This window comes from Podarcis liolepis, assembly GCF_965112155.1.
Source record: "Podarcis liolepis genome assembly, chromosome: 5".
NCBI lineage: Eukaryota > Metazoa > Chordata > Lepidosauria > Squamata > Lacertidae > Podarcis > Podarcis liolepis.
The window spans coordinates 34,960,651-34,986,282 of NC_139556.1; the positions used below are offsets into that span (position 1 = coordinate 34,960,651).

The following is a 25,632-nucleotide window of genomic DNA, read 5'->3' on the forward strand; positions in this document are numbered from 1 at the left end:
GGTCCAAGAGCTTCTTAGCAAAGCTTGATAGCAACGTGTGAGTTTATACAGGCTGAAACACATTTTTTCACACAGCTAAAGAGGCAATCATGGAGCAGGCCTTTGAGCCTTGCCAGCCTTTCAAATAAGTGGAAGAGTGACAGACAAGTTAATACAGTGGGCAGGAAGGCGTAGATCACAAAGACGAATGAAAGCCTTGAGATCACCGACTGGTATTCAATGTTAAATTGATAGTATGAACTGCTGCTTTAAATTAAGGAGACAAGTTGTGCCTATAAAGGAAGAAACCAACTCAGAAACGGCTTCTGAGCTTTTAAGGCCATTCCACTAGCAATTCTGGCTGGATCTTCAGTTTTGCAAATTTTTGATGAGTGGCGATACAAAGGCTAAATGCGGAAACAGGAGGCAAGGCTTTTAGTATTCCAGGGTTCCTCACATAGGAAAGCTCATCATCTTCCATCTTGCTCATGAAAATAGGGCTGTTGGCTGATGAGCCCAGAGAGCCGCCAGCTGCCTTAAATAGCCCGCCTCTCTTTTTGCATCTGGCAGCAAAGCAACTGTATTTTATAGATTGGCTGCTGATGGAAAGTCAAACCCGGTTAAATTCACAAAGCTTCCCGGAAAGAGAAAGATGACACAGGAAAGCCTGGCTGTTTGTTGGGAACCATTATAATTAAAGTAATATTTTACAAGCGCTCGAGAACTCTGTAAAAAAGCAGCTTTAAAACTATAGGGGGGGGGGACAACAATTCACGATGAGCAAACACTCTCATTTAAAGGGGGGGGCAGATTATAAAGTGGGGCATATACATTGGAGTGCATAAACAAGTCTGGACGAAAGGATTGTGCAGAAAAGCCATAAATGCTTAGCCAAGCCTTTGAGCATTTAAAAGAAAATTAAACAAGGGCTGTCCTACTCTTGAGCTTCCATACTCTTCTCCTGTAGAGGATGCTGACAAAAGGCAAATATGGATGCAGAAACAGGCCTACCGTAGCAATCCCTCCCCTTCTCCACCCTTCCCTGGGCATATTTTGCCTTGGAACTCATGGGCACCAAAAAGAATAGTACCAGCTTTGACATTTATCATATATGTCAGGTTATAGTCCCCTTCCTCCACGTTCTCTTTAATAAAAAGCCCCACAATTTCAAAACAGCTTCAGGATCAGGACAAGATGAAGTGTCGAGTCAATCTGATGGGCATTTCTTGCCCCAGCAGTACTTAAAATTCTAGCCGCTGCTGATGCAAGCAGTATTGTTGCTGCTGCTTTGAAGCATCCTTGCTAAGCTGTTTTGCTGGAATGCAGGAGTTTGTTTGGGAGAGAGAGAAAGAAGCTGCAGTATCCAAAGCTAATTTTTCCGGTGGTCTGCTTAGTTTCCGTCCTGAGAGATTAAAACGAAAAGGAAAATATGGAAACTGTGCGGATGCATGGCGGGAGAGGGGGCAAAGCGGTCGAGATAAACGCTGAAGGCAGAGTGCGCTCGCATTTCTGCTTCGGTCTTTTTAAAGGAAAAGTTGCCGTTGTTAACAGTCTTTGCCAGAGTTTGTTTTTCAGTGCAGCAACGGAAGGAATGCTGTCATTCCATGGGAGGAGGCCTTTGTCCACAGAACACCGAATGTGACGACGCCACTTATCCGGCAGAGGCAGCACAGCAGCATTCGTGATCCTCACATCTGTGTTGCGTCTGGACCATTTCTCCTGGCCCGTGGCTACTGCTTGGGCATGGCGAAATCCCACGCCGTCTCCTGAGCACATTTCCACATGGCCCTCATGAGACGTGTAAACCCCATGTCTTTGGGCTTCTCCAAGCCCCTCATAAGTCTCTGCTTCATAATGGCAACAAACTCCTTGTTGCTTAGCTCTCCGTTCCCTGTTAGAAGAGGGGTGGGGAAAATCAGTTAAGACAATTTTAGAAAATGCTCCAAAAACCTCAGAAGGCATCAGGCAAAGAGCTCTGAGAGTAGAATTACTTTACGGCTCACCTACATTGGTTGGCTCCAGACTGTGAGAGGGATTCAAGCACACATACTGGAAAATTTAGGTTTGCAGAACTGAAGTGGATTAAAGCGCTCTCTCACCTTAGTGCAATAAATCCACTTTAAGAATAACAACAACATGAATTTATTTATTTGTTTGTTTATTTATTTTGGAGTTAGGAAAGCGAGAGGCAAATGCATGATTAGCAGGAGAAGTATAAACACAGCACAAACAAATGAGGACAAATGGTCATATGGTCTCCCTGCAACTGAATCAGAATGAATACTCTTGTTGGATTCAACTGTGATGCAACTCAGCTTGCTTTATGGCTGATGGGGTTTGCATGGAGAAAAGGTAGACGGAGAGAGGGGAACCTCCAAGCTTCCTAGACTCTCTTTGACCTAACCTGTGATGAACTTCCTTCTGATGTTGATGCCTCTTAGGTTTGCTGACCTCACTTCCTGCTCCTCTCCTCTCCTTCTTCTTCATCCCACCATGAGAAAGGAGACACCTTGTGTCTCTCTGCTGAGATCAATGACCAAGCACGGTTGCTTTGCACCTCCAACTTAGTTAAACAGAACTAGGAACTCTTTTACTTGTATATCCCGTAATTAACTTAGCTTTCCTATTTTCCATGCTAAAAGTCTCAATGTGATTGTTTTGAAAGGTTAAGCATGCTCCTCCAAGGCATTCCAGATTTCTGCTGATGCATATAGTGTATGTTTTCAGGTTTTAGGCCCAGGGTGTAAGCAGCTTCCCTAAGCATTGCACAAACGAGATGAGGATAGGAAAAGATAAGAAAGGCAGAACAAGTGCTTGACAGAGAATGGACATGATATTCTCTGTGTGTGCTTTGTTTAAGGAAATCAGGATGAATGCTCAATAAAGAGGTTGTCTGAAGGAGCCCGCTGACACTCATTAGTACCAGCCATTTATCACACTTTAACATGAATTTAATTGCACATCTTATTTGTGATGTTTGAACAAGCCACAGGGTGGGTGTAGCCCGTTCAAGCCTTCCTGGATTACAATGGAGGTTAAATGTGCACTGAAAGATTTGAACACTAGCAGAAATTTCATTTTGACTCAGGAAAGCTGCCTGTGCTGTCTTCACCTTGTTGCCTTGACCTTCTGGGCTAAAAAGATGGATTTTCCTGTTAGTTTGTGTCTTTATTCTCTTATGAAGATGACACTTTTTGGCTGTTGTGCAAATGTGCTGTTCTTGTAAACCACAGGCGAAAGAGAGAGAAAAAGGAGGGAATGTCTATTTAGAAGAGCGACAGAAGAAAACTCCAATTCTCTTATCTCAAGCCGTAGCCCAGAGACCATGATATAGGTAGACGTATGAGATACAGGTGTCACAAGGTGATTCAAGGAGACTCCAACCCTTTAAAAACTACAAAGAATTCAGATTTCACAGGCACTTTAATCAAGGCAATTCCCTATAGACATGGAAAAGATGTTATTCCACACAGCAGTTAAGGTGGAGCGAAGTTTTTGAAAGCTTATATAGCTCACTGCCCCTACTGCAGGTAATTAAGCAGGTAATTACTGCATCAGAAGCCATGGCCAATTTACTCCCCTCTTCCTCATTTTCTAACTCCATTCAGAAGTGAAGATGCCATTTCTGACTAGGCTGAACTTGCCAGTAACTTAACTCACCTATGTCTCCATCTTAACTCTCCACAGAGCAAGGGATTACCCCCAAACACACACAACATAAGCCTTTTTCACGTATTATGAAAATGAGTTGCCACATGAAAGGTGCGGGGAAATGGGAATGAGTTTGTGCTAGCTCTGTGCTCCTCCCTCTGTGTGTCCAATAACAAGTTTGAAAATAACTTCTACTCTTGTACGAGTATGATTCAGTTTATGGCTTTTCAAAAGACAGCATGCTGGGCCACACATTGGCACATCTATTGTAGCATTTACTGCCCACCAGAAGTTAACAGTTTCTGCAGCCTTTTTGGACAAGTCCAGTTATTTGTTTTTACGGACAGACCTGGTTCACTGAGCCTGTAACTTAGTGCTGCTCTGCTATCTTAGCCAGATATAAACTCTGTTAGCAGTGCAGATCAATGTATATCCTCAGGTAAGCATCTTTCCATTGCCAGTCTGATGCTTATGTCCTTTTAAATGTGTTTGTGGAAGGTTTGTTATTGTTTTTATTATATATTGCGTATTCTCATTTTGTATTTTTTTGTTGAGAGCTGCCCTGTGATCTTTGGATGCATTTAATAAATAATAATAAAGTAACAATGATAATTTCAGCAGAATGAATCAGTAAACCAAATCCCACACACCTTGATTGGAGGGTTTGGCAGACCTGCTATCGAGACCATTGGGCCATGCTCTGACAGTTTCCCCAAGACGTGTGTACTCACAGTACAAAGGAAAAAGTACACCTTATTTCGGGTGCAGCATGGGAGCAGAAAAACTTTTCCTATGGTTATTATGGCCAAGGTGGGTTTCTACACAGCCAGTGTCAGGCAAGTTTTTATATCTGAAATTCCTTTTCTGTAAGCAGGTGGCACTGTGGTCTAAATCACAGAGCCTAGGGCTTACAGATCAGGAGGTCGGCGGTTTGAATCCCTGTGACGGGGTGAGCTTCCGTTGCTCGGTCCCTGCTCCTGCCAACCTAGCAGTTCGAAAGCACAAAGTGCAAGTAGATAAATAGGTACCGCTCCGGCAGGAAGGTAAACTGTGTTTCCATGTGCTGCTCTGGTTTGCCAGAAGCGGCTTAGTCATGCTGGCCCCATGACCCGGAAGCTGTATGCCGTCTCCCTCGGCCAATAAAGCGAGATGAGCGCTGCAACCCCAGAGTTGGTCACGACTGGACCTAATGGTCAGGGGTGCCTTTACCTTTCAGTTCTTCGTAGGCTTTTATTTGAACACTGGAATGGCTGGAAATAACGTTCTTCCACCTTAAGACCAAAATGTGACTGGGAAGGCAGTCTAAAATTAAGTTAAGGGATGTTATTTCCAAAGCTTGGGGAAGAGGAGAGAAAGATGAAAGAAGAGTGAGAGAAGATGATCTTTGAGTTCTTTAGCCTTCCAAACATTGCAAGCAGAAATACAGAAAAGGATGCTAAGCCAAGGAAAGGTGTTGGAGGTGATTAAACCAGGCACAGTAATACGAGGAAGCATCATCTTGCATGTATATTACATTACACTTGACCTGTTTGAACAAGGCTAGAATTCTTGTCTTGGACAGAGTTCCACAGATTGTTAATGCCTTGTTTGTAAGTTGATTGCCTGCTTAGATCTAGGCAGCATTTCCCTAGTCCTCAACCACAATGGGAACGCTGCCTGCTTCAGAACAGGGCAAGGCTAATATACAAGGGTATTTTGGGAGGGAATGATAATTCTTAACATACAAAACAGGTATCCCTATTGCCATTCCTTTCTGAAAATCCCTGCCTCTATAGAACTCCTTAAAGCTGAACTTTCTAAACAAAAATAATTCTTTAGTTCAGTGCAAGCAGTCCTTTTCATAACTGAGATAAAACCTTTAAAAAGCAATTACTGGGAGTTGGGATTAAAGGCAACACACACACAATGAAACCATGGGCTCTTTATGAAATTGTAATTTTCTTCTTCCTACAGCACCTATGTAAATGCATGCTATGCAGCGCTGCCTCTTGGACATGCAAGAACAAACAAGTTGAAAACAGGAGTCTGCAGGAGAGCTTTCAAATGAAAAGTGCCAACACAACAATGGTGACAGTTTATTAAAATGGAAGATGGGAAAGTGCAGAAGCTTTAGCAGGAGGGATACAACGGGCAGCATGTGTTAATTTCAGTCATCTCCAGGGCTGGGAATTTAAGGTTTACTTGCTGAAGATTGTAATGGGGAAGAGTCAATATTTCTCATTCTGAGAAGGGAATGTCACCAACAAGACAAGACACATTATGCATTGCCTTTGACTGCTCCACTGCCTTTGAAATCCCACTCCAATTTCCTATCACTTTTGCAGGCATGTTTGCTTCCCCCAGATCTCTTGACAAGGAAAGAAGAGACAATTTGTGCCAGCTCTAATCCTGGTGCCTTTTGCTTATCACCTGGAGTCTCACCTAAGAGAGTTTCTGTCTCTTCCAAATTATTTCTTAGCAGCAAACGGTCCCCTTGCTCACTCTGCACATAAGTCAAGGAAGGCATGATGGAAAGGAGCATTTCGGAGACCATTCGAAGAAGCTCAGCCCTTTAGAATCAACTTTCAAATCACCTTCTGCAGCATCTCTTAAAACCTTTACTGCTCACTCAGTCCTCCTCTCAAGGTAGCTTCAACATAATCCGTTTATTCTATTTGTACTGGGAATCCCAGACCTTTCTTGAAGATTTCAGCTTCTGTCACAGGGAAGCTAAGGCTACATCTCTCTTTCAAAGGATGATCCTCTCAAAAGGATCTTCCACCCCCTTGCCCTCAGCATACCTTCTCCGGCTTACAAACAGAAGTAAGAAATAGCTCCGGATTCAGAAGCCAAAGAAAAATATAAAAACTGTCATTGCTGGATCAGGTTAAAGGTCAGACGAGTGATCCCTGGCAAACTCTCAAACTAAGCAGGATGGCTGCAGCCACCTCATTTGTCCCGGTCCATAGTATACTACCTTTTGGCATTGTCAACTATTATGCCTAATGGACACTGATGGACCTACGCAAACATATGTCCCAACTTCTAATAAGCTATAGGAAATTGCCCAGAACCTCCTGGATATCTTCCTGGAAGGTCCCATAAGCCTCCTTTTTAGTAATGGCTAGTGCATACAGGGACTGATGGAGAAGGCAGAGGGACCAACAGTAGCCAGCTCCTTCTAGTTTTGCTCCCATTCTCCTCCCTGCTGAGTTTTACAAGGATGTCAGGGACTGGCAGGACATTGATGAGTGCGCACCGGGGGAAGGGAGTCTGGAGTCTGACTTGGGAGAGGGGGCCAGTGATTTGTGGGGAACTGTACCAGCCAGGAGGCAAGAGTCGGAGGCAGGGGAAGCTTCAAAGCTGGAGGAAGAGGCAAGCCACGGAAGTGAAGGCCAGATGCTTCCCCGTTCTCCCATGCACCACTGTCTTCCTGAAGTAGGAAGAACAGAGGCAAGCTTCCATGCAGCTGCAGCTTCCAGCTACGTGTGCGCAGCCTGTTGGGGGAAGGTACATAAACTGGTGGAGGGGGAGTGGCCCCCAGCTGCTGCAGCTGCTCCATAGAGAGTGCACTGGGAAGAGCTGCCTAGATGCTAGATTAGTGAGTGTAGGTCTCCAGAGCTGTAGAAACAGACTGTGTTATTTTGGACAATAGAGAGTTAGCTCCCTGCTGTGTGCATTCCTTGGAAGGAAAGCACCCCTGACAAAGGGCAACATGGAGACTGAGAAACCTGACAGCCAGTGTCACCCTCTGGACTAATTGTAAGGAAGGAAGGAAGGAAGGAAGGAAGGAAGGAAGGAAGGAAGGAAGGAAGCAGGCAGGTGGGGGTTGGCTGAGGGCAGGATAAGGTTGGTGGGGCAGAGTCCCATTCGCCCTAATGAAGAAGCCTCTATGGCTCCTTTGTGAGTGAGCATCCATTGCTTAAGAATGCACATACTGTAGGAGTGAAACACCTGGTGGGACCTGGGGCACCACTCAGCCACGAAGTTTACTGGGTGACCTTGGACCAGTCACAGCAACTCAGCCTAACCTGCCTCACAGGGATGCTGTGAGGACAAAATGGGAGGGGGGGGGAGTGCGGATGTCACCTTGAGCTCCTTGGAGGTAAGGTAGGATATAAACATGATAAATAAATAAATATTAAGTGAATAAAGAGTAAAACTTAGTCTTGCCTGTTAATTTTTATAGGTCAACTATGAGCAAATCATAGAGTTGGAAGGGACTCCAAGAGGCCAACACCCTGCAATGAAGGAATTTCAACCAAAGCATCCATGACTGCCCCCTGTGTTTTTACAATTGAAAACAAAAGCTACCAAAATATTACTATTTATTATAATTCTATCCCATCTTTCCCCTCAGGGAGCTCAAGGCAGCATACATGGCTCTCTCCTGTCACACCCATTTTCTCTTCCCGACCTCCTTGTGACACCTTTCAGAAGAGGGTGAAAGATGACGACTGCCCTTAAGCCACCTGCCTGTGAGCTTTATGGCTGAGCTTGGGTCTTAGACCAAGAGGACTCACTGCTAGCCCCCAACGTGAAAGAAAGAGAAGGGGAAGGGCTGCGTTTAAAAGGCAAAAGCACTCACCGTCACAGTCAAAGAGGGCAAACACCACATCGCACACGTGGTCTGACAGCTCCACTTTCGCCACAGTCTTGGCTACCTGCTGCATAGTGTCTGAAAGATTAATGAGAACAAAATGAAAATCAGATGGCAATAAGGCAGAGGCGATGGGAGGAACGCCACCTGACCCTATTGATGTCTCTAGTTGTCTTACTGCTAATGACAGCGGACAGGATTTTCTGTCCCCCAACCCCGACTTTGCCCAGAAGGGACGAGTCCTCTTCATACCCAATACAATTGGTAGTTGGAAAATGTGCTGAAACCAGCATGTAATTTCTCATCTAACTGCAGTGCTGAAGTCAATCACAGCAGATGCAGCCTGCCTGTCCTGCTGATGGGCATTTCATTACAATCCATTGGACACGGCAGTGGAGAAATCAGAAGAGCGCTAGGAGGGTCCAGCAAAGGCAATGCATAGAGCTTCGAAATCTCAGAAATATGCAGGCAATCCACTCCCCGGCCGCCAACATGTTCAGCAGAGCATTGACAGCTTGCTCCCAGAAGCACAAAGCTCGCTGGGAATCTTTGCCCTGTCAGGTAGCCTAACTGAATGGGTGGGAATGGTCCCCAAACAGCTCCCACTTGTCAGAATGGGGGCTGCACAAGAGGAAATCTTGGTGGGCTGCACCCTGTGTTAACACATTCACAGCCCAGACCCTGCCCCTAACAACTTTTTAAACATGTAGCGACCATAGGTAAAGGTAAAGGGACCCCTGACCATTAGGTCCAGTCGTGACCAACTCTGGGGTTGCGGCGCTCATTTCGCTTTATTGGCCGAGGGAGCCAGCGTACAGCTTCCAGGTCATGTGGCCAGCAGGACTAAGCCGCTTCTGGCGAACCAGAGCAGCGCACGGAAATGCCGTTTACCTTCCTGCCAGAGCGGTACCTATTTATCTACTTGCACTTTGATGTGCTTTCGAACTGCTAGGTTGGCAGGAGCAGGGACCAAGCAACGGGAGCTCACCCCATCGCGGGGATTCGAACTGCCGACCTTCTGATCGACAAGTCCTAGGTTCAGTGGTTTAACCCACAGCGCCACCCGTGCCCGTAGTGACCATAGATTAAGCAATATACCATAATCAAGACAAGCTAGATGAAACTATGGGTCAAGGAGAGGGAGAAAATGAAAAATCCTAATTAATGATCAGTGAATATATGCCTCTCCAAGGGTTTTGTCCAATGTTACTTCTACTCAGAGTAGACCTACTGAAATCACATTCATTTCAACAGGCTTGAGTTGAACTTAGTCGTACTCTAGTATTTATTGTTCACACACACACACAAACCCATCTGAAGTTGGGTTGCCTGGCTTCCTTTTTTGAAATTCTAGCAGAGAGAATTCTGCCCCAAAACTTCCATGGGATGTTAAAGAAAACGAGAAATGAGAAGTGAAGCCCACTCAGTTCTTACTGGACCCCATTCAGGGAAAACAGAAGTGATCCCCAAGGAAATGAGAGCACGCAACAAACAGGTTTCATAATGTTTGCTATGTGAAGCATTAGTGATAACTGGAGAGCCAAGATGCCCAAAGACATGTTGACAAACAAATTTGCCCGCAATAAATGGAATGCATTTATGACAAATATTGAGATTCATTAAAGATTTCACATGTCACTGATTAAAAACAGGCATCCAAAAAAGCAAGATAGCATATCTAGGATGAAACTTGCATCTTCAACCACTCCGGCAGCTACTTGTTATCCACACTGCTGTCATCTATATGGCCCTATTCAGGCATTATTCTCTCATATGATTAATATCAAGTGAGGAGCCTGCAGCTGTTGGCCCCAGCCCTGCTGTCACATCTCTTTACCCTTGTTGCCCAGGGGAAGGAATGGAGAGGGGAGACTGAGCCAGGCATATTTAAAATCCTGGGCAGTGATGACTGATGAAGATTGGGACTGGTAAGGCAGAAAAAGCAGGGAGACCTGCAGTAGGCACAGCCAGAACTAATGAAAGGCAGAGCCAACTAAGTATATTTTTGTTCCCGTCCTCATCCCTGTTGATTTCTACAAGGAGGCCATGGAGAGGGAGGAGGAGGAGGAGGAAGTGCCACGCCATGGACTGGCTGTATATGGGGCAGCTCAGTTGGAAAGCTCAACCCCAAGTTGATTTCAGAAACTAAAACTAGTTTCTTATAACAATGGAAAAGATCCACTGTCACATAATCTCTAGGACAATCTCTTCAGAAATGCCAATTCTCTCCCTTTGCCCTTTTCTACCCACCTTCTCCTTTTGCTCTCCTATCTATGATTGCTCTCATTAGTTTCCTTCGACCCACACCTGTGCTAAGGAGGACGTGAGGCCAACAGCAGAAATGCTGTTTCTCAGCAGATTTCATCACGACGAAAAGGAAAAACCCTGCAGTGCCAGCCATGACCTAGCCCCCTTTGGTTTCTTCATCTTCAGTGGAGGAAAGCAGGCCAATTTCTTCCATGAGCTTAATAACCTTAAGAAGGGCTCCCTTGGTTGGCAACTTGCTGATTAGCATAATGGAAACTCCAGAGCTGCCAAGAGCATCAATACTCATGCTTAAAAGCACAGCCGCCGAAGAAAAATAACCAGTCTCACAGGCACATTGGTGGTTTTATCTGTGTCCCGTTTTCAGGGTCAATGAGCTACAGTAATTCATTTGCAATTCCTCTCCTGCTGCGTCCTCCAGGTAAGCCACTCAGCATCGCAGGGTTTCTAACTTTTATTGCAGGGTTGGGAAATCTGTGGTCCTCCAAATGTTCGTAGGACTACAACTCCCATGACCACTGGCCATGCTGAATGGGGATGATGGGAGTTGTAGTCCACCAGTATCTGGAGCCCCAAAGGTTAGCCATTCCTGCTTGTTTGTTTACATCTGGTCTAGATTCACATTCACTGGAATCATATACATAGCGAGACCAGACATGTACCATTGACAAAATTATACAACCATTGCCAACTGAAGATATAGAGTCTGGTCTCATCTACATATAGACGAACCCTCACTCAAATTGCAACAAAACATGCAGAGTGAGCGTACTGAATTGCAACTTCCTTTTAAAATGTTTAATAGCATTTTTACCTTTCTCAACAAAAGCAATTAAAACACAGACACATGAAAAAACTGAACATCATGCTTTACCACCACAGCCACCCAACCCTTTGGTCCGTTTCAAAACCAAGGCAGTTGCATAACCAGTGTGTGTGACCCTGGTGGTCTGTGCCCCTCTTTTACACCCACAAATGTACCACCATTACATCACAGCCTTGTTTAAAGGCAAAACAAGATGCAACCTCTATGGCACACCTTTTCTACTTTGTACAGGAAAGAGATGGAGGGACACAAAACTCTGGAGGTTGCAGCTTCTTCTTCAACATGTGCTGCACACTTAACACACTACTTTCTCAAACATCTTTAGGCGCAGTAACTGCTGGGCACGTGTCTGCGTATTTCAAAGACAAGGCAAGATGCAGTCCTGATTAAAAAAACAACTTTACACGATCCTCTGAACATTGACGTGACTCAGAAAATGGCAAGCCAGGTGGCACTTCTGTTGGGAGCAATGAAAGGAAAAACAACTTGGTGGCAGATCACACCCTTTGTGTAATAAAGGTCTCAGGTTCAAGCCCTGTTATCCTCTAGCTGTGAAAAGGCCTGTGCATCAAATGATGGGAAAGACTTCTGCCACTCCTAATGGGAAAATTAGACTAGATGCGTTGCCGCCTGCCTGGGCATGGCCCACAGCCAATGCCCAGTCAGGCGGCAAGGTACTGCCCCTGCAGTGGGGCCTCTGATTGGTCCATTTAATTTTGACTTTCTGGTGGGGAATCCCACCCCATATTTCTGCTCCCCAAATGGCTGGCAAACATGTAGGCTTTTGCTGGTGAGGACGGTGGAGAGGGCCAAGGTCAGCAACCGGGGCTCACCTGAGAAGGGTGAGCGGCCATTCTGGGATAAAAACAGCTTCCTATGGTTTTTATTCCCTACATAAAAAGCAATAAAACCCAAGAGGCATTCATAACTGTGCTTTACTTGCTGCACTGTGATCTGTTTGTTTTTGACCTTCAGAGAAATAAGAGTGTTCCTGCTTTAAATCTTCCACCCCTTAGGCCCCTTTATGTACAATTGCAGACGAATAGGAAACTCCATTGGGTGCTTCTTGCATTTTACAGGCTCTGTAGCATGCACTGATGTATTTGTGAATGCTCAGGAGTGGGCAGGGTGTATGACAAAACATATTCTGTGAAGGAGGAAGGGGGGGGGGAAGCTTAATTTCCAAGCAATTTCTGCAGAAATTCTAGCTCAATTGGGCCAAACAATTCTGAATCAGTCTTTTGCCAAGTGAACAGCAGGGAAACCTCATTATGTGTAACCAACGCTCACATGGAGACACATGGTAAATTATGCTGCATCACTCGAGCTTTCAAGGCAAAAACAAGTATAGATACGTCAAGAGGAAACGCCAAGTCCATTTACAGCTTGCCAGTGTTTTAAGCTATTAAAAATTATAAAGCATGCACACTTGACCTATCTGAAAACATGTCTTTCATTCCAATGCTCCCTTAGGCACAAACCACACTTGGGTAGATGCAAGGCATTTGACTTTATAATGAACTGTAATTCAAGCTAATGGATGCACCGGATGAAGGCAATTCAGCCCTAGAAAGAGGGCTCCGCAATTGCCTATTGTGACACAGAACATTTGTACGCACCTTAAACACCCATGAATCATAATTAAATTAGGGCAGCCAAGTTGGTTTCTCCTCCCTATATTTATAAGGTAGTCAGAGCAGATTAATCCCAGGGTTTTTGCATATATTGCCTCATAGTCCTGAGTGTTAGTCAGGTTTCACCTTCCCATTTAAGTTGATAAGGACATGCCAACAACAGACAGAAACAGTGAAGGTGTTGGTGTTCTTTATGCTCCGATCCTCCTTTCCAAAGTGCCTCTGGAGTAATGAACAAAAGCAGCTTGTTACTGTCCTGAAGCCTAATGAATCTGAGACCCAAGATGACACAAAACAGATGGGGCAAGCACACCTCTGCATAATGTTGTTGATGATCCTCTATTCACAGATACCGTATTTTTTGCACCATAACACTCACTTTTTTCCTCCTAAAAAGTAAGGGGAAATGTCTGTGCGTGTTATGGAGGGAATGCCTATGGGTGGCATGCCTACGGATTTTCCTCCTCTAAAAACTACGTGCGTGTTATGGTCGGGTGCGTGTTATAGAGCGAAAAATACGGTAATCACTTTGCCAGAGACTTGTGACCACTCCTCTTGGGATGGCTTTCAAACTCCACATTTTGCAAGTATCCTCTGTACCAGCTAGCGATGTCTAGGACATGCATTTTGGGTTACTGATGTGTTATTTAAAGCAGCCCATATGCATACCAGTCAATTTGTGATCTAGCGTCAGGAAGCAATAAATTAACTGGTACATTTTGGCCATGATCTAAAGAGCGATGGGCTTTTACTGCCATATAGGACTGACCTTTTTCTTTGAGCAGCTGACTTCGATGTCACGAAAACAAAGATCACCACAGCCAATCACAAACAAACAACCACACTCTAGGCCAGCCCCAACCTCTCTCACCACCAAAGGAACACAAGTGAACAGCACAAGCAACGCTGACACCAAACCCTACATAAATGAAGCATAATAGAAACATCGCCACCCAACCCCACTCCCCCCCAACTTCCCTCCCTCCCCCCTTTTCTTCTTCTTCTTCTCCCCCTAATGTCTCAACTAATGAAACGGATTTGTAAAAATGTTACATGGAAAAAATACGAGGCATTACACTTACTTCTGTAAAACAAGAAAATCTTTAATAAAAATTTAAAAAACCAAACTGTACTCAAAACTCCTCAGTTTTGAAGCGGTTTGTCATGTAGCATAAATAAGGCAGAAAAACAAGCCTGAACCCTGCTGGGCTCATAGAATGAAACTCGTGGTTTTGGGGATCCTATCAAATCTACAATATAGCTCAATCTATAAAATGCAATGTGCATTTATACCCATGTACACAACAGTGCTAGTGCGGTGTAGTAGCTAAGAGTGCCAGACTAGGGGCAGGAAGAAGATCAAGGTTCAAATTCCACTTAGCCATGAGGCTCACTAGGTGACCCTGGACCAGCCCCTCACTCTCAGCCTACTCCACAAGGTAGTTGCTAGCCTAAAATCGATGAAGGGCAACTGGCGATTACACTGCCTTTACCTCCTTAAAGGAAAGGTAGGATATAAATGGAGTAAATAAACAAGTAGGCCTTACCCATCACCTAAAGCACTTCACAATCCTTCCTCAGCTATTGTAAACTTTTCCTTTGAAACTAGGGCTGGGCGATATCTGGTTTTCAACATTGTGATATATCAGTAGCTAAATACAGCAATATGCTGCTATATCACAACTTCTGACTCTGGAATGTATCTTGGCTGCTGCTTATTTCCCCCCTTAGGGGAGGAAGAAGCATCACCCAACCCTACAAACCCAATACACACAAGCCGGAGGGACACTGGGGCGTCGTTCAACTGCTCAGCTGGGGGTGGGGGGTGGGAAACCTTCTGCCCCTCATCTGAGCAAGCTCCCATACCCTTCTGGCTCATTCAAGCTGGAGGAGCATGGGGCTTCCTCAAAGGTGCAGGCAGGCATCTGAAGGCAATTTGAGCTTGTGCAATTTATAGCCAGCTAAAATGGTCTGAAACCGGTATCACAATCTGAACGTCATACTGGTTTCAGATATTTTATCAATATATCGCCCAGTTCTATTTAGCACAGCATTTGGTTCTGTCTGCATAACTACAAACAAAAAGCAGCAGAAGTGGGCTTTTCCTCTTGGCCTGGGAGGTCAGCCTTGCTCCTGCTGATCCTTCCTTCCTCGTCCTTTCCCACACTCTTCCAAAGTGATTTAAATTCACACTCCTGCGGAGTTACAACCAGGTCAGCAGCAAATGGAAAAACCGTATGTGCTCTGGCTACTGCAGATTTTGCAGAAGGTTAATAAAAATTACGAGAGAGTCCTGCAAACTGGGTCACTGTGTTCGCTGAACGCTCTTGCTAGGCTGCCCTGGGAAGAGCTATTAAGCTTTTGTTCACATGAAGGCTTTTATAATTAATTAAAAGCTAACATGTTTTCAACTAACCCATGCTAATGAGCTTTCTTCGAGATGTTCAAACAGAAGCCAGCATTCCAGGTGAGCCAATCTGGGACACGTCCTCAAAGGCATTAACAAGCATGGAGCTTGCTGTTCGCTAGGCCAAGTGTTCGCAGTTTACAGCTTTCCTTTGCTTGTGGCAAAGGCAGCATCAGCATTGATATGGCTACAGTAACTGCAGAACGTTTTCAGATCTGCCGACTGCAAAACGCCAAAGCAGGAGACTTGGGGCTAAATTGGGCACATGCAATTTTGCCTACAAAGAGATTCTGGTACCATCTATCACACAATGATCTAAGGACCTCACTGCCCTGGCTACACTGACCATATTTCATGTAGACATCAATTTTGCCTGGATACCTACAGTGGTGCCTCGCAAGACGAAAATAATTCGTTCCGCGAGTCTTTTCGTCTTGCGATGTTTTTCGTCTTGCGAAGCACGGTCCGTCGCAACTGCGCCTCTTCAAGCGGCTTTAAGAAAAAAGCGCAAGACGTTCTCGTCTTGCGAAGCAAGCCCATAGGGAAATTCGTCTAGCGAAGCAACGCAAAACCGAAAAACCCTTTCGTCTAGCGAGTTTTTCGTCTTGCGAGGCATTCGTCTTGCGGGGCACCACTGTATTTGGACATTTGGAGGGCTTATATGAACATATGCTTAACTTAAGATATATGGATGGTTACTGCATCCTTAACGTGAGCTGGTGGCAGTAACTTCTGATCTATCTAGGTATTTCTTGCGGAGCTTGTAAAAAAAGAAAAGATGGCCAGGATCTGTTGGAAAGGATATAGATATCTGTGGGAAAATTCAGAACCAAGCTTAGGTTTAGCAAAATTATCCTAGCTGCAAATGAACACAGGCGTTGCAAGGGTTGCAGAGGACCTATACTGATATATTATATTACCAGACCCTCAAAGTGTCCCTCTTTTCCATGGACGTCCCTGATTTAGAGAAGCCATCCCGGTTTCTGATTTGATATTGGAATGTCCCATTTTTCCTTATAATGTCCCCATTTTCATTGCAAAAACATTGGAGGGTATGGAGTCATCCAACCCCCGAGCCATCTGAAGGCAATCCTGTATAAGGAAGTTGTTTTTTTTAAAAAAAAAGTTTGATGTTTTAATATATGTTGGAAGCTGCCCAGAGTGGCTGGGGCATCCCAGAAAGATGTGTGGGGTATCCAATCCTTTGCCAATTAAGTGTGTTCCATTATGAGGGTGGGGAGGTGTGGTGGAGAGAGATGGAAATGAGAAACCATCTGCAAAAGCACCCAGGGCCTGAGGAATTATGAAGGATGTTTTAGTAGGCCCAGTTTTCCGCTGGTCAAAAAACAAACACATTCTAAGGTCTCTAGTGGACAAACAAAACCAGCAATGAAATTTAATGTTGAAATAAAGAGTGGAGGCAGCAGCCCTTGGAGCATTTCCATGTTATTGCTTTTGAAGCAAAACCTTTTCTAGTTATGTCAAGGGTGATATATTCTGGACCGTTTTTCTTTACAGACAGACACACACCCAAAGGGAGGAGGTGTGTGTTGAAACTGATTGAAATAACTCCAAAAAGCCTTAGTTGGTCTTTAAGGTGCTACTGGAAGGAATTTTTTTATTTTGACTATGGCAGACCTACACGGCTACCTATCTGTAACTGGATCCAAAAAGCCTGAATGATGATTTCAGCCTACTCTAAAAAGAGGTTAATGAATCTCCTGGCCACAAAAAGCTATTTGGGTGGTTAAAAGGGACATTTGTATAACAGAAAACAATCAGTTACCCAATGCATTTCGTGCAGTTCTGTATAACATTTCTGAATGCTTGAACAGAATTTCATATCCTCTCCCCCGTCCCCTGAGACTGCTCACTTTATTCAAACATTTTACGAAGCATGACTTACATACAGAGGGAAGAGATTAGCCCAGATATTCTGGGTGCAAACATCTTTAATCAAATATTCTGTCTGAACTCTTATTATCAAGTAAGATACAAAACAAAGCTCAACTAAGCAAGTGGCGGTGGGACATATCAGTGCCTACAATACCTGAGAAAGGCCTCAACAAAAGTATGTTCAGACTTCATTCAGAAACAGATTATACTTCAAACAACCCAAAGATCAACAGAGTGAAAATTCAGATGTTAAACTGTATACTTCTGTCAACATATGTGATATAATATACCACATTAAAATCACTTTTGGATAACTTTAGGTCAGGAGTTAGGTAAATTGTGGGCCTTCAGATGTTGTTGGATTCCCATGAGCCCCAGCCAGCCTTAGCTAATGGTGAGGGATGGTGGGAGTTGTAGGCCAACAACATTTGGAGGAGTACAGCTTTCCCACTGCCACTTTAGCTCTTCTCCATCACCAGACGCAGGATGGTTCATAAAACTTAGGAGTCAACCACCTCAGCTCAGCAGGACTTCAGCCCAAGAAGTCCTGGAGGACAGAACAATGGCTCTTGCTATATAATATACGTTTTCCTTTGACCCATCGCTTGCTGCTTATTCCCCAGTGTAGTTGCCTGAGTTAAGACACCAACTTAGTGAAAAGCAAGTGCAAACTTATCTCTAATTTGGTCGTCCTTCATAGCCTCTCCCCCATTAATATGACCGGCTCCGTCCTCTGCCTGAGGAGCCAAGCCTGTGTTGCTGAGCTGGAGCATCAGCATTAGGGCTGCTCTGCCAATATTCAGGGAGTACAATTATACAGGACAAGAGTTTTTGAAGGGCACAGAGGGAGAACCCAATGGGCCACATCCTAAGACATCAAAGTGCCACGGCTGCCTCAGTGCTCGTGCAATGCTGAGACAGCAAAACACTTCTATTCAGAGGTCAGGAGAACTTTTAGGACTCTCAACCATTCTTTCCCAATTCCCAAGGACAGAAGGTCACTTGGGCTACCATGACTTGCCCACATTTGTGCCATGCAATGTTAAGTTAACTCAACACCGTACAATCAAGCTGTACATTATTTGGTATAGAAGAATGAAAGCATAAAATTTCAGTAATTATTACCCACACTTGTTCTGCTGCGGTTTCATTTTCCCTCCTCAAATGTTGTATATGCTGCCTGATTTATCCTTGCCTTTAGCCAATGTGAGCCTATTTGCTTTTCACGGTCATAGTTTTTATAGCTTTAATTAGAACTCTTACCTTAGTCAATTATAACTGCCTGTCTTCCTAATCCAACAACAGAGTATTACCTTTGCTTGCTTTTGATATTTATTAATTGATGCACTTCTCGGCTTAGCTCTAAGGCTCATATAAATCCTTCCAGCCTTTCCCAAGTTTCATTCAAATGCAGATATATATATTTTTTGCCCATTTTCTTACCCAGTCTATTTATGCTCTTCTGAAAGATTTGTTATTTTATTTTTTCCTGAACAGCAATAATGAATCCCTCAGCAATTTGATTCTTCTCTTTGTGCATGCTCACTAAATCATGCAACGTTCTTGATGGCAAAGATAACATTCAAGGGAGACAGACAGCTGGGCTTTCAGGATTTATGAAACAAAATCAAGTTTCTCTAGAGGAGGTTCCCTCATAAAACAAACATGTTCACATTCAAGGTTTCCTAAGTACAGCATCGATCTTTTCATATCAAAGCCAGCTTGAATCTTAAGCTATTTCTAAAGCCTGTATTTTTAGAACTTACCTTCCATCACTGACTACAACATTTGTCAACATGTGTAGCAGCTTATTTTACATCAGCAAGCGCTGAGAACCGACACACACTGCCTTCAAATTCTTATTGTCTCTTTGAAGCTAGTGCTTCAAATCCACTGTATGCACAATTCTCCACATATCAAAGGGCCCTAGAAGATTCTAGTTAGATCTTATGCTTTTATCATCAAAAACTGCAAAATGTAAAAGCTGCTGATCACAATAAGGCTTTATCGCTCAGGGTCAGGGAGTAGTAGTGCAATGCCCTGGGAATGAATTGGCAATGCTATTACTTTCTCTAGCCCAGTAACATATAGTCATCCTTCCTGTGTGACATTTTCAGATCTAAGTGTGGCTTACAGTACCATTCCCACCAGTGAGGCTTGCTTGTCACCTTGCAAGCAGAGAGACTAAGGAGGCAGAGAAACTGCTTTAGCCATGATTTGCAAACCTGCTCCAAACTATGGGTTAACATTCTGGTTTGCAACCCATCCCTGACAATGGTTTAGGAATTCAAAATATTGCATAAAAAACCCTATTGTTAAGTAATGCATCTATATAGGTCCTAGACAGCCTTGGGCAAATAATACCTTCTTACACTAACAAAGATATTTGTTATGAGGATAAAAAGTCATCGAGTCGGATTTATGTTCAATTTTGTGCAATTTCCATATCAAATGCTGCTTTTTTTGATAAGGCAGGACTGAAAATATTATCTGCCAAAAAGAAGCAAAAAACCAGGAACACCTTACTTTCACCCTATGCCAAAAGTGGTTCCAGTAGTTTTGGCTGAGCCATAGCATGTGATTGTGCAAAGTTAACATAAATGTATTCCGCCCTGTGGAATACCCTCCCATCAGATGTCAAGGTAATAATCAACTATCTGACTTTTAGAAGACATCTGAAGATAGCACTGTTTCAGGAAGTTTTTAATGTTTGATGTTTTGTTGCATTATTATTATTATTATTTTGGGAGCCACCCAGAGTGGCTGGGAAAACCCAACCAGATGGGCAGGGTATAAATAAATTATTATTATTATTATTATTATTATTATTATTATTATTATTATTAAGTTACAGCTGATCTTTTTTCAAAAGACCTGAGGTAAATATAGCTTTGTCCTCCTCTTTTTCAACCATGGCAATTGACTCCAGGGTGGGGAACAAAATGAGGAATTCTTACCAGCAGAGATAATTTTCAGTTTCCGAAGAAAAAAATTAATTAGCAAGAAGCTCCTTCAAGGTCACTGATTAGTATGTTAAACGCATTACTGACAAGTAATCAATCTCTCCATATCGCCAGCATTCCTTGATTTCCCCCCGAAGCTTCAATCCAAACCTTACATTTTCCTCTCTAAAAGAACTGTGAGAACATGAGTTATGACTAGAATTGCATTAATGTTTTCCAGCAGACTTGTTAAATTGTCCTGTCAGCTCTTGATGGGTCATGACTATAATTCTATGTTCACTAGAGCTAAAGACAAAAGAGATCTCACCATGCGCTGCCTGTATCCTGCAATTGTGGCAAAAATATTCCTCCACAGGGTGCCGCCAGCCTCCCCCCAAGAAGAAAAGCATCAATCAATGCCAATTATGAGAAGGGCTTCTCAAAAGAGCTAAGCACAACAAGATAGATGGCAACAATAATTGGTCTCCACTGAGCGCTGCATTTATGAACAGAGACAACAGTGGGCTATGTTCTAGAATACATTTGTGCACACCGTGTGCAGTCGTGGACTTGGAGGAACCCTAATTTCAGTTACCGCCCCCCCCCAATTCTGGTCAAGAGGGACAGAAACAGCAGGACTGTGACATTGAACCCAGGGTGCTTCTCCTTGTGGCTTGGAGTATAATGGCTGCACAGAGCCCAAAGAGCTCCGTAACTGACTGAACACTTAATTAGATATTGTGCTTCTGAATGCAGCCGTCTTCCCAAGAGTCAAAGCTCTGCAGTGCTTTGGCCAGCTGGTTCTCATCACATATTTCTCTTCCTCAGACTTTGCTTACTGTTGGGTCAAATGGCTGCTGGAGACTATTGCAGGGTCTGCTGGAAACTAAAGGACCTTCAAGGCTTCTCCTGACATATCCATGCAGATCAACAATCCCACAAAGAACAGAGACATCTCCATTTAAAGGTCCTGGAGCTGGATTAGAAAAGGCTAAGAAAGGAGACTTCCGAGAGCTACTGCTAGTTCTGGATTAGATGGGTCTAGTCCAGAGATGGGGAACAGCCACTACAACCCTATCCCTTCTGCCCAGAGGCCATGATGGCTGGGGCTGATGGGGATTGGAGTACCACAACACCCAGAGGGCTGCAGGTCCCACACCTCCACCCTAACCTGATTCAATACAATGCACTTTCATATAATTTGCCAGGGACAAAAAAACAGCAGCAGTGAACGTTACGATTTCCAGGTTCCCCTTCCCTTGCTGAGTTCATTCCTAATAGCCCTTCCTTGAAATAGCAGCCTTCCCAGTTGGAACTATTTCTCAACTTCCACATAGGAGGCTGCACTTTAGCACAACGGAATCAAATCTCAGTGGGTCTTGGGTGCAATGAATCAATGCAGCATCATTAAAAACGCAAAGCATAATACCGACACAGAATGGGAAACTGGCTGGATACCTGCTTTCCTCAGACTTGTGCACCATAGCATTTGTTTTCAAAACACAGAGACAGGAAATAGGGCAGAGTCACAATTTCCCATCACATCCACGTTGGTTCATCATGCAATATATTTTTTTGGGGGGGGGATTGCTTACTAACAATGCTCATATTACAATTCTAACGCACAAAACATTTTTTTAAAGGGCTAAATCAAGCTAGAGGAGTAGATCCCAGCAACCAACACTTTAAAAAAACAATTCTGAGGATCGTTCATCCAGCTTGTTGGGTGTTCTCTCAAATAAAGTGGGGTGGATAGCTTAATGTAAGAAAAAGAGAAATAGATTGCAAGGCATAATTGAAATTTTTTTTTAATGTGCATATATTTTACATAAAAATGGGTTGCATTTAAGATGGGCCCTCCCATAAAGCATATCATAGCAAAAAGAAAAAGAAAAAAGAAAAAAAGGCTACAGGCAAGCAGCAGCATTTGAATTTTGCTGGGAAGCTCAGCACCTGAGTTTCATTCTGGACAGCTGCTTCCATAGAAACCCCATGCTGCTTCTTAAACAAAAAACAAAAACAGGGAAAATCTGTTCTGTATGGGTAGTTAGAGGGGAGGAAAAAAAGCATATATGTTGGCAGCCTTCCCCCTTTATACAAACCCGTGCTTTTGCTGAAAGGAGGTGGGTGGTAGAATTTAACAAGCAGTTTGGTGGTTTTGCAATAGGAAAGAATCTCTCAAAATAATTTAGGTATGTTTCACCCTTCAACATGTGACCCTTCTATTCAGAACTGTAGGTCTTGGAAGAAAAGGTCGTTTCATAGATTTAGTACTGTACTTGCCAAACCCCATGGATTACCAAAAGTATTTTGATGGATGAAGCTTTCTGAATGGTTGCTATTCCGCTGATAGAAATTATACCTTGAAGGTTTAAAAAACTAGACTCACACATCATCCCATTCCTACAGTCTCCCCCCCCCCCAATGGTGGTGGCAAATGTCAGTTATGGTTCAAGGACGGAAATGGGGAGCAGGCATTAGCACTTTATACTACTCACTTCCCACCCACGCATTTCGATTTATAACATTTCTACATCATTACAGAGTATGCTACCTTAGGGGCTGGGTGGGAGAATGATTTATATGACACACATAGATTGTGTTTAATGATAACATAAAAGGTACTGTTTCAATAATCAGAAAATCTATTTCTAATTGAGCACATTACTGGGGGGTGGGATATTAGCTCCTTTTGTTATTTAGGTATTTGTGCAAGAAACAGCAAGCATAGCCGTTCCTTAATTTAATGGAACTGCTGACTTGTTTGGGAGATCCCATTTACAACCTTAGGTAAATGTACCATGTCATCAAACTGAGAAGATCTTGCCTGTATAATGATATTATTAATCACCATCAGAGGTTAACTGTCCCGAATCCTGAATATCAAACATTAATATTGCCTTTGCAAAATTGCACCCAAATCCAACTTCCTTCTTCACAAGCTTCAGTTTTTCTCTGTTACACCCACATCCACTGACAATATGGAACACTCACACAGAATTGGGACAGTGTAAAATATTGATGTTTTACATCAGCATGAAGTATGCAAATACTGTTGTTTTTTTATATTATTTATATCCACTCCGTTTCTAGTTCTCTCTCTCTCACAGTCTGAAAATCTTGTAGCAACTTTTGGAAAGTTTAGGACAATCCGCTGCAGCATAATTTAGCGCAGAGAACAAAATTGTGCAGTGAAATTTAAGTTGATCTGCTGCAAATGAAATCACTTATTCATGAACTCCGTTGCAGACATTGTCTGTATTTGCTATGCTAATATGTTCTGGATGGGAAATCGGGACGCTCTACGTTTTGTAACCAGTGCTGCAACAAAAATGGCACCTCCTCTGCAAATGGGAATCCAGCAAATCCAAGTGATGACCACACAGAGCACTGGGAGAGAAGCATGTGAGCAAGGGACTCCCCAAGTCATAACATGCTCATAACCTCCAGGTATAGGGTGGTATATAAGCTAGTCACAAATATTTAAAAGGTAAAGGTACCCCTGCCCGTATGGGCCAGTCGTGTCCGACTCTAGGGTTGTGTGCCCATCTCACTTAAGAGGCCGGGGGCCAGCGCTGTCTGGAGACACTTCCGGGTCACGTGGCCAGCGTAACGAAGCTGCTCTGGTGAGCCAGCACCAGCGCAGCACACGGAAACGCCGTTTACCTTCCCGCTAGAAAGCGGTACCTATTTATCTACTTGCACTTAAGGGTGTTTTCGAACTGCTAGGTGGGCAGGAGCTGGGACCGAAGACGGGAGCTCACCCCACCGCGGGGATTCGAACCGCCGACCATGCGATCGACAAGCCCTAGGCGCTGAGGTTTTACCCACAGCGCCACCCGCGTCCCTTACAAATATTTAAGAGGTTACAAATTACGGTGAGTGTCAACATGCTTTGTCAAAACATCCCTAACTTGGACTGCAATATAACAAACTGTGCAAACATGCAGCTCACTACACAATTCATGTGGTACAGACCTTCCTAGAGTGTACCACTTTCGACTGCAGTGGCTGTCTCCAACATCCTCTGTCCATGAACAAAGCTTAGAGAGGGGAGTTTCAATTAATGCTGCACAACAGAGGAATCCAATACAGTCACACCTTGGATCTCGAATGACTTGCAAGACTTTTTGGGTCCCAAACGCTGCAAACCCAGAAGTGATTGTTCTGGTTTGTGAACGTTCTTTGGAACCCGAATGTCCGTTGTGACTTCCGGAGCTTCCAATTGGCTGCAGGAGCTTCCTGCAGCCAATCGGAAGTTGCGCCTTGGTTTCCGAACCGTTTTGGAAATCAAACAGGCTTCTGGAACAGATTCCATTCGACTTCCAAGGTACCACTATTCTGCCGTTGTGCTAGTTGAATCTCATTGTGCAACACACTCTTGCACAGCAACATCCTGCTGGTACAAAACATTATGTCAGCAGAATAAGTAACTTTAGTGCTACACTGGATGCAACCCAATCCGGGAAAACCTTTTTAAAAATCAGCATTTTGTACTGGTACAATAAAATACCTTGAATTCCAAAAGAAGAGCTCATTTTTCACCCCAATTCTTCTTTGAATGTTACCCTGCCTAAAAGAGAGCTCCTGGCATGTACAAACTAGCACAGCAACAAGATGGTTTGCATATAAACTCTTTACCTGATGTGAGGTTTTTCTACAAGCAAGGAACATCAGTGCTATGTCACCTCCAGTTGGCAGAGCTGGTAGATCAGATTAGGTGGCCTGCAAGGGCTAATGTTCCGCCAGCCCTTGAAAAATATGTATCTAATAATGATTTCATGAGTTTTCCGTACACTAAATATCCCAAACATTGTAATTTAAGGAAGGTGCGGTGATGTGAACATGCATACCTGGCCTACCTCTTAAAGAAAATACAACATCAGGGGCCTAAAATGTTCCATACCTTTATCAAGAGATGCTCCAGCCATGTGATAAAAGCTTAAAGCTGTATCCACATCATTTATGTTTTTCAGGAAAGTGAAGAAGCTCTCGACCTCCTCAAACGTCAGGCCCTGCAATGGGAATGAATTTGCTTTCAGTCTAGGACTTGAACAAAGAGGAAAAGGATAGTGAAAATGCAAGGTGTTTTAATTATCACCATACCCCCTCTTTTTTTGGGGGGGCCCAGGGGCCTGTGAGAACCTTGAGAAAACATGGAGGCTCAATGCAATGCGTACTTACTTGTAAATCAGTCCTGCTTCCTTTAATGGCTTGTACCTTAAAAATTGCAGATCGGAAGATGGGACTTGTGAACACCAAAAGCAGCAGAAATATGAGATGATTGGACCCTTACTGAACTCGAAGCATCGGAACCCCCAACAAAAATTTAAAATTTGGCAAAATATCTGGACTTAATGATATGTATTGGTATAATTTGGAATAATTAATATGATATGATTGGATTGTTAAATGGAAAATGTAATAAAAAATATTTTTTTAAAAAAATTGCA

At 43.6% G+C, this 25,632-nt stretch overlaps 1 protein-coding gene and 1 long non-coding RNA gene across 2 annotated transcripts in view; both read right to left on the reverse strand.

Moving 5' to 3' along the window:
• Window positions 1-651: 651 nt before the first annotated feature.
• Window positions 652-25,632, reverse strand: part of MICU1 (mitochondrial calcium uptake 1) — a 130,777-nt gene continuing 105,796 nt past the window's right edge. Inside the window, exons 10-12 of the mRNA XM_083503116.1 lie at window positions 25,086-25,194; window positions 8,198-8,287; window positions 652-1,870 (exon numbers count right to left, since the gene is read on the reverse strand). Of these exons, the coding sequence (XP_083359242.1) occupies window positions 1,710-1,870; window positions 8,198-8,287; window positions 25,086-25,194 (360 nt within the window). The 3' untranslated portion in view covers window positions 652-1,709. The remainder of the gene's footprint in view (window positions 1,871-8,197; window positions 8,288-25,085; window positions 25,195-25,632) is intronic.
• On the reverse strand, window positions 16,464-19,308 carry LOC310706901. Its single transcript, XR_014526237.1, has 2 exons — window positions 17,017-19,308; window positions 16,464-16,921 (listed from the first exon to the last, which is right to left on the reverse strand). It is a non-coding gene; the product is annotated as an uncharacterized lncRNA (long non-coding RNA).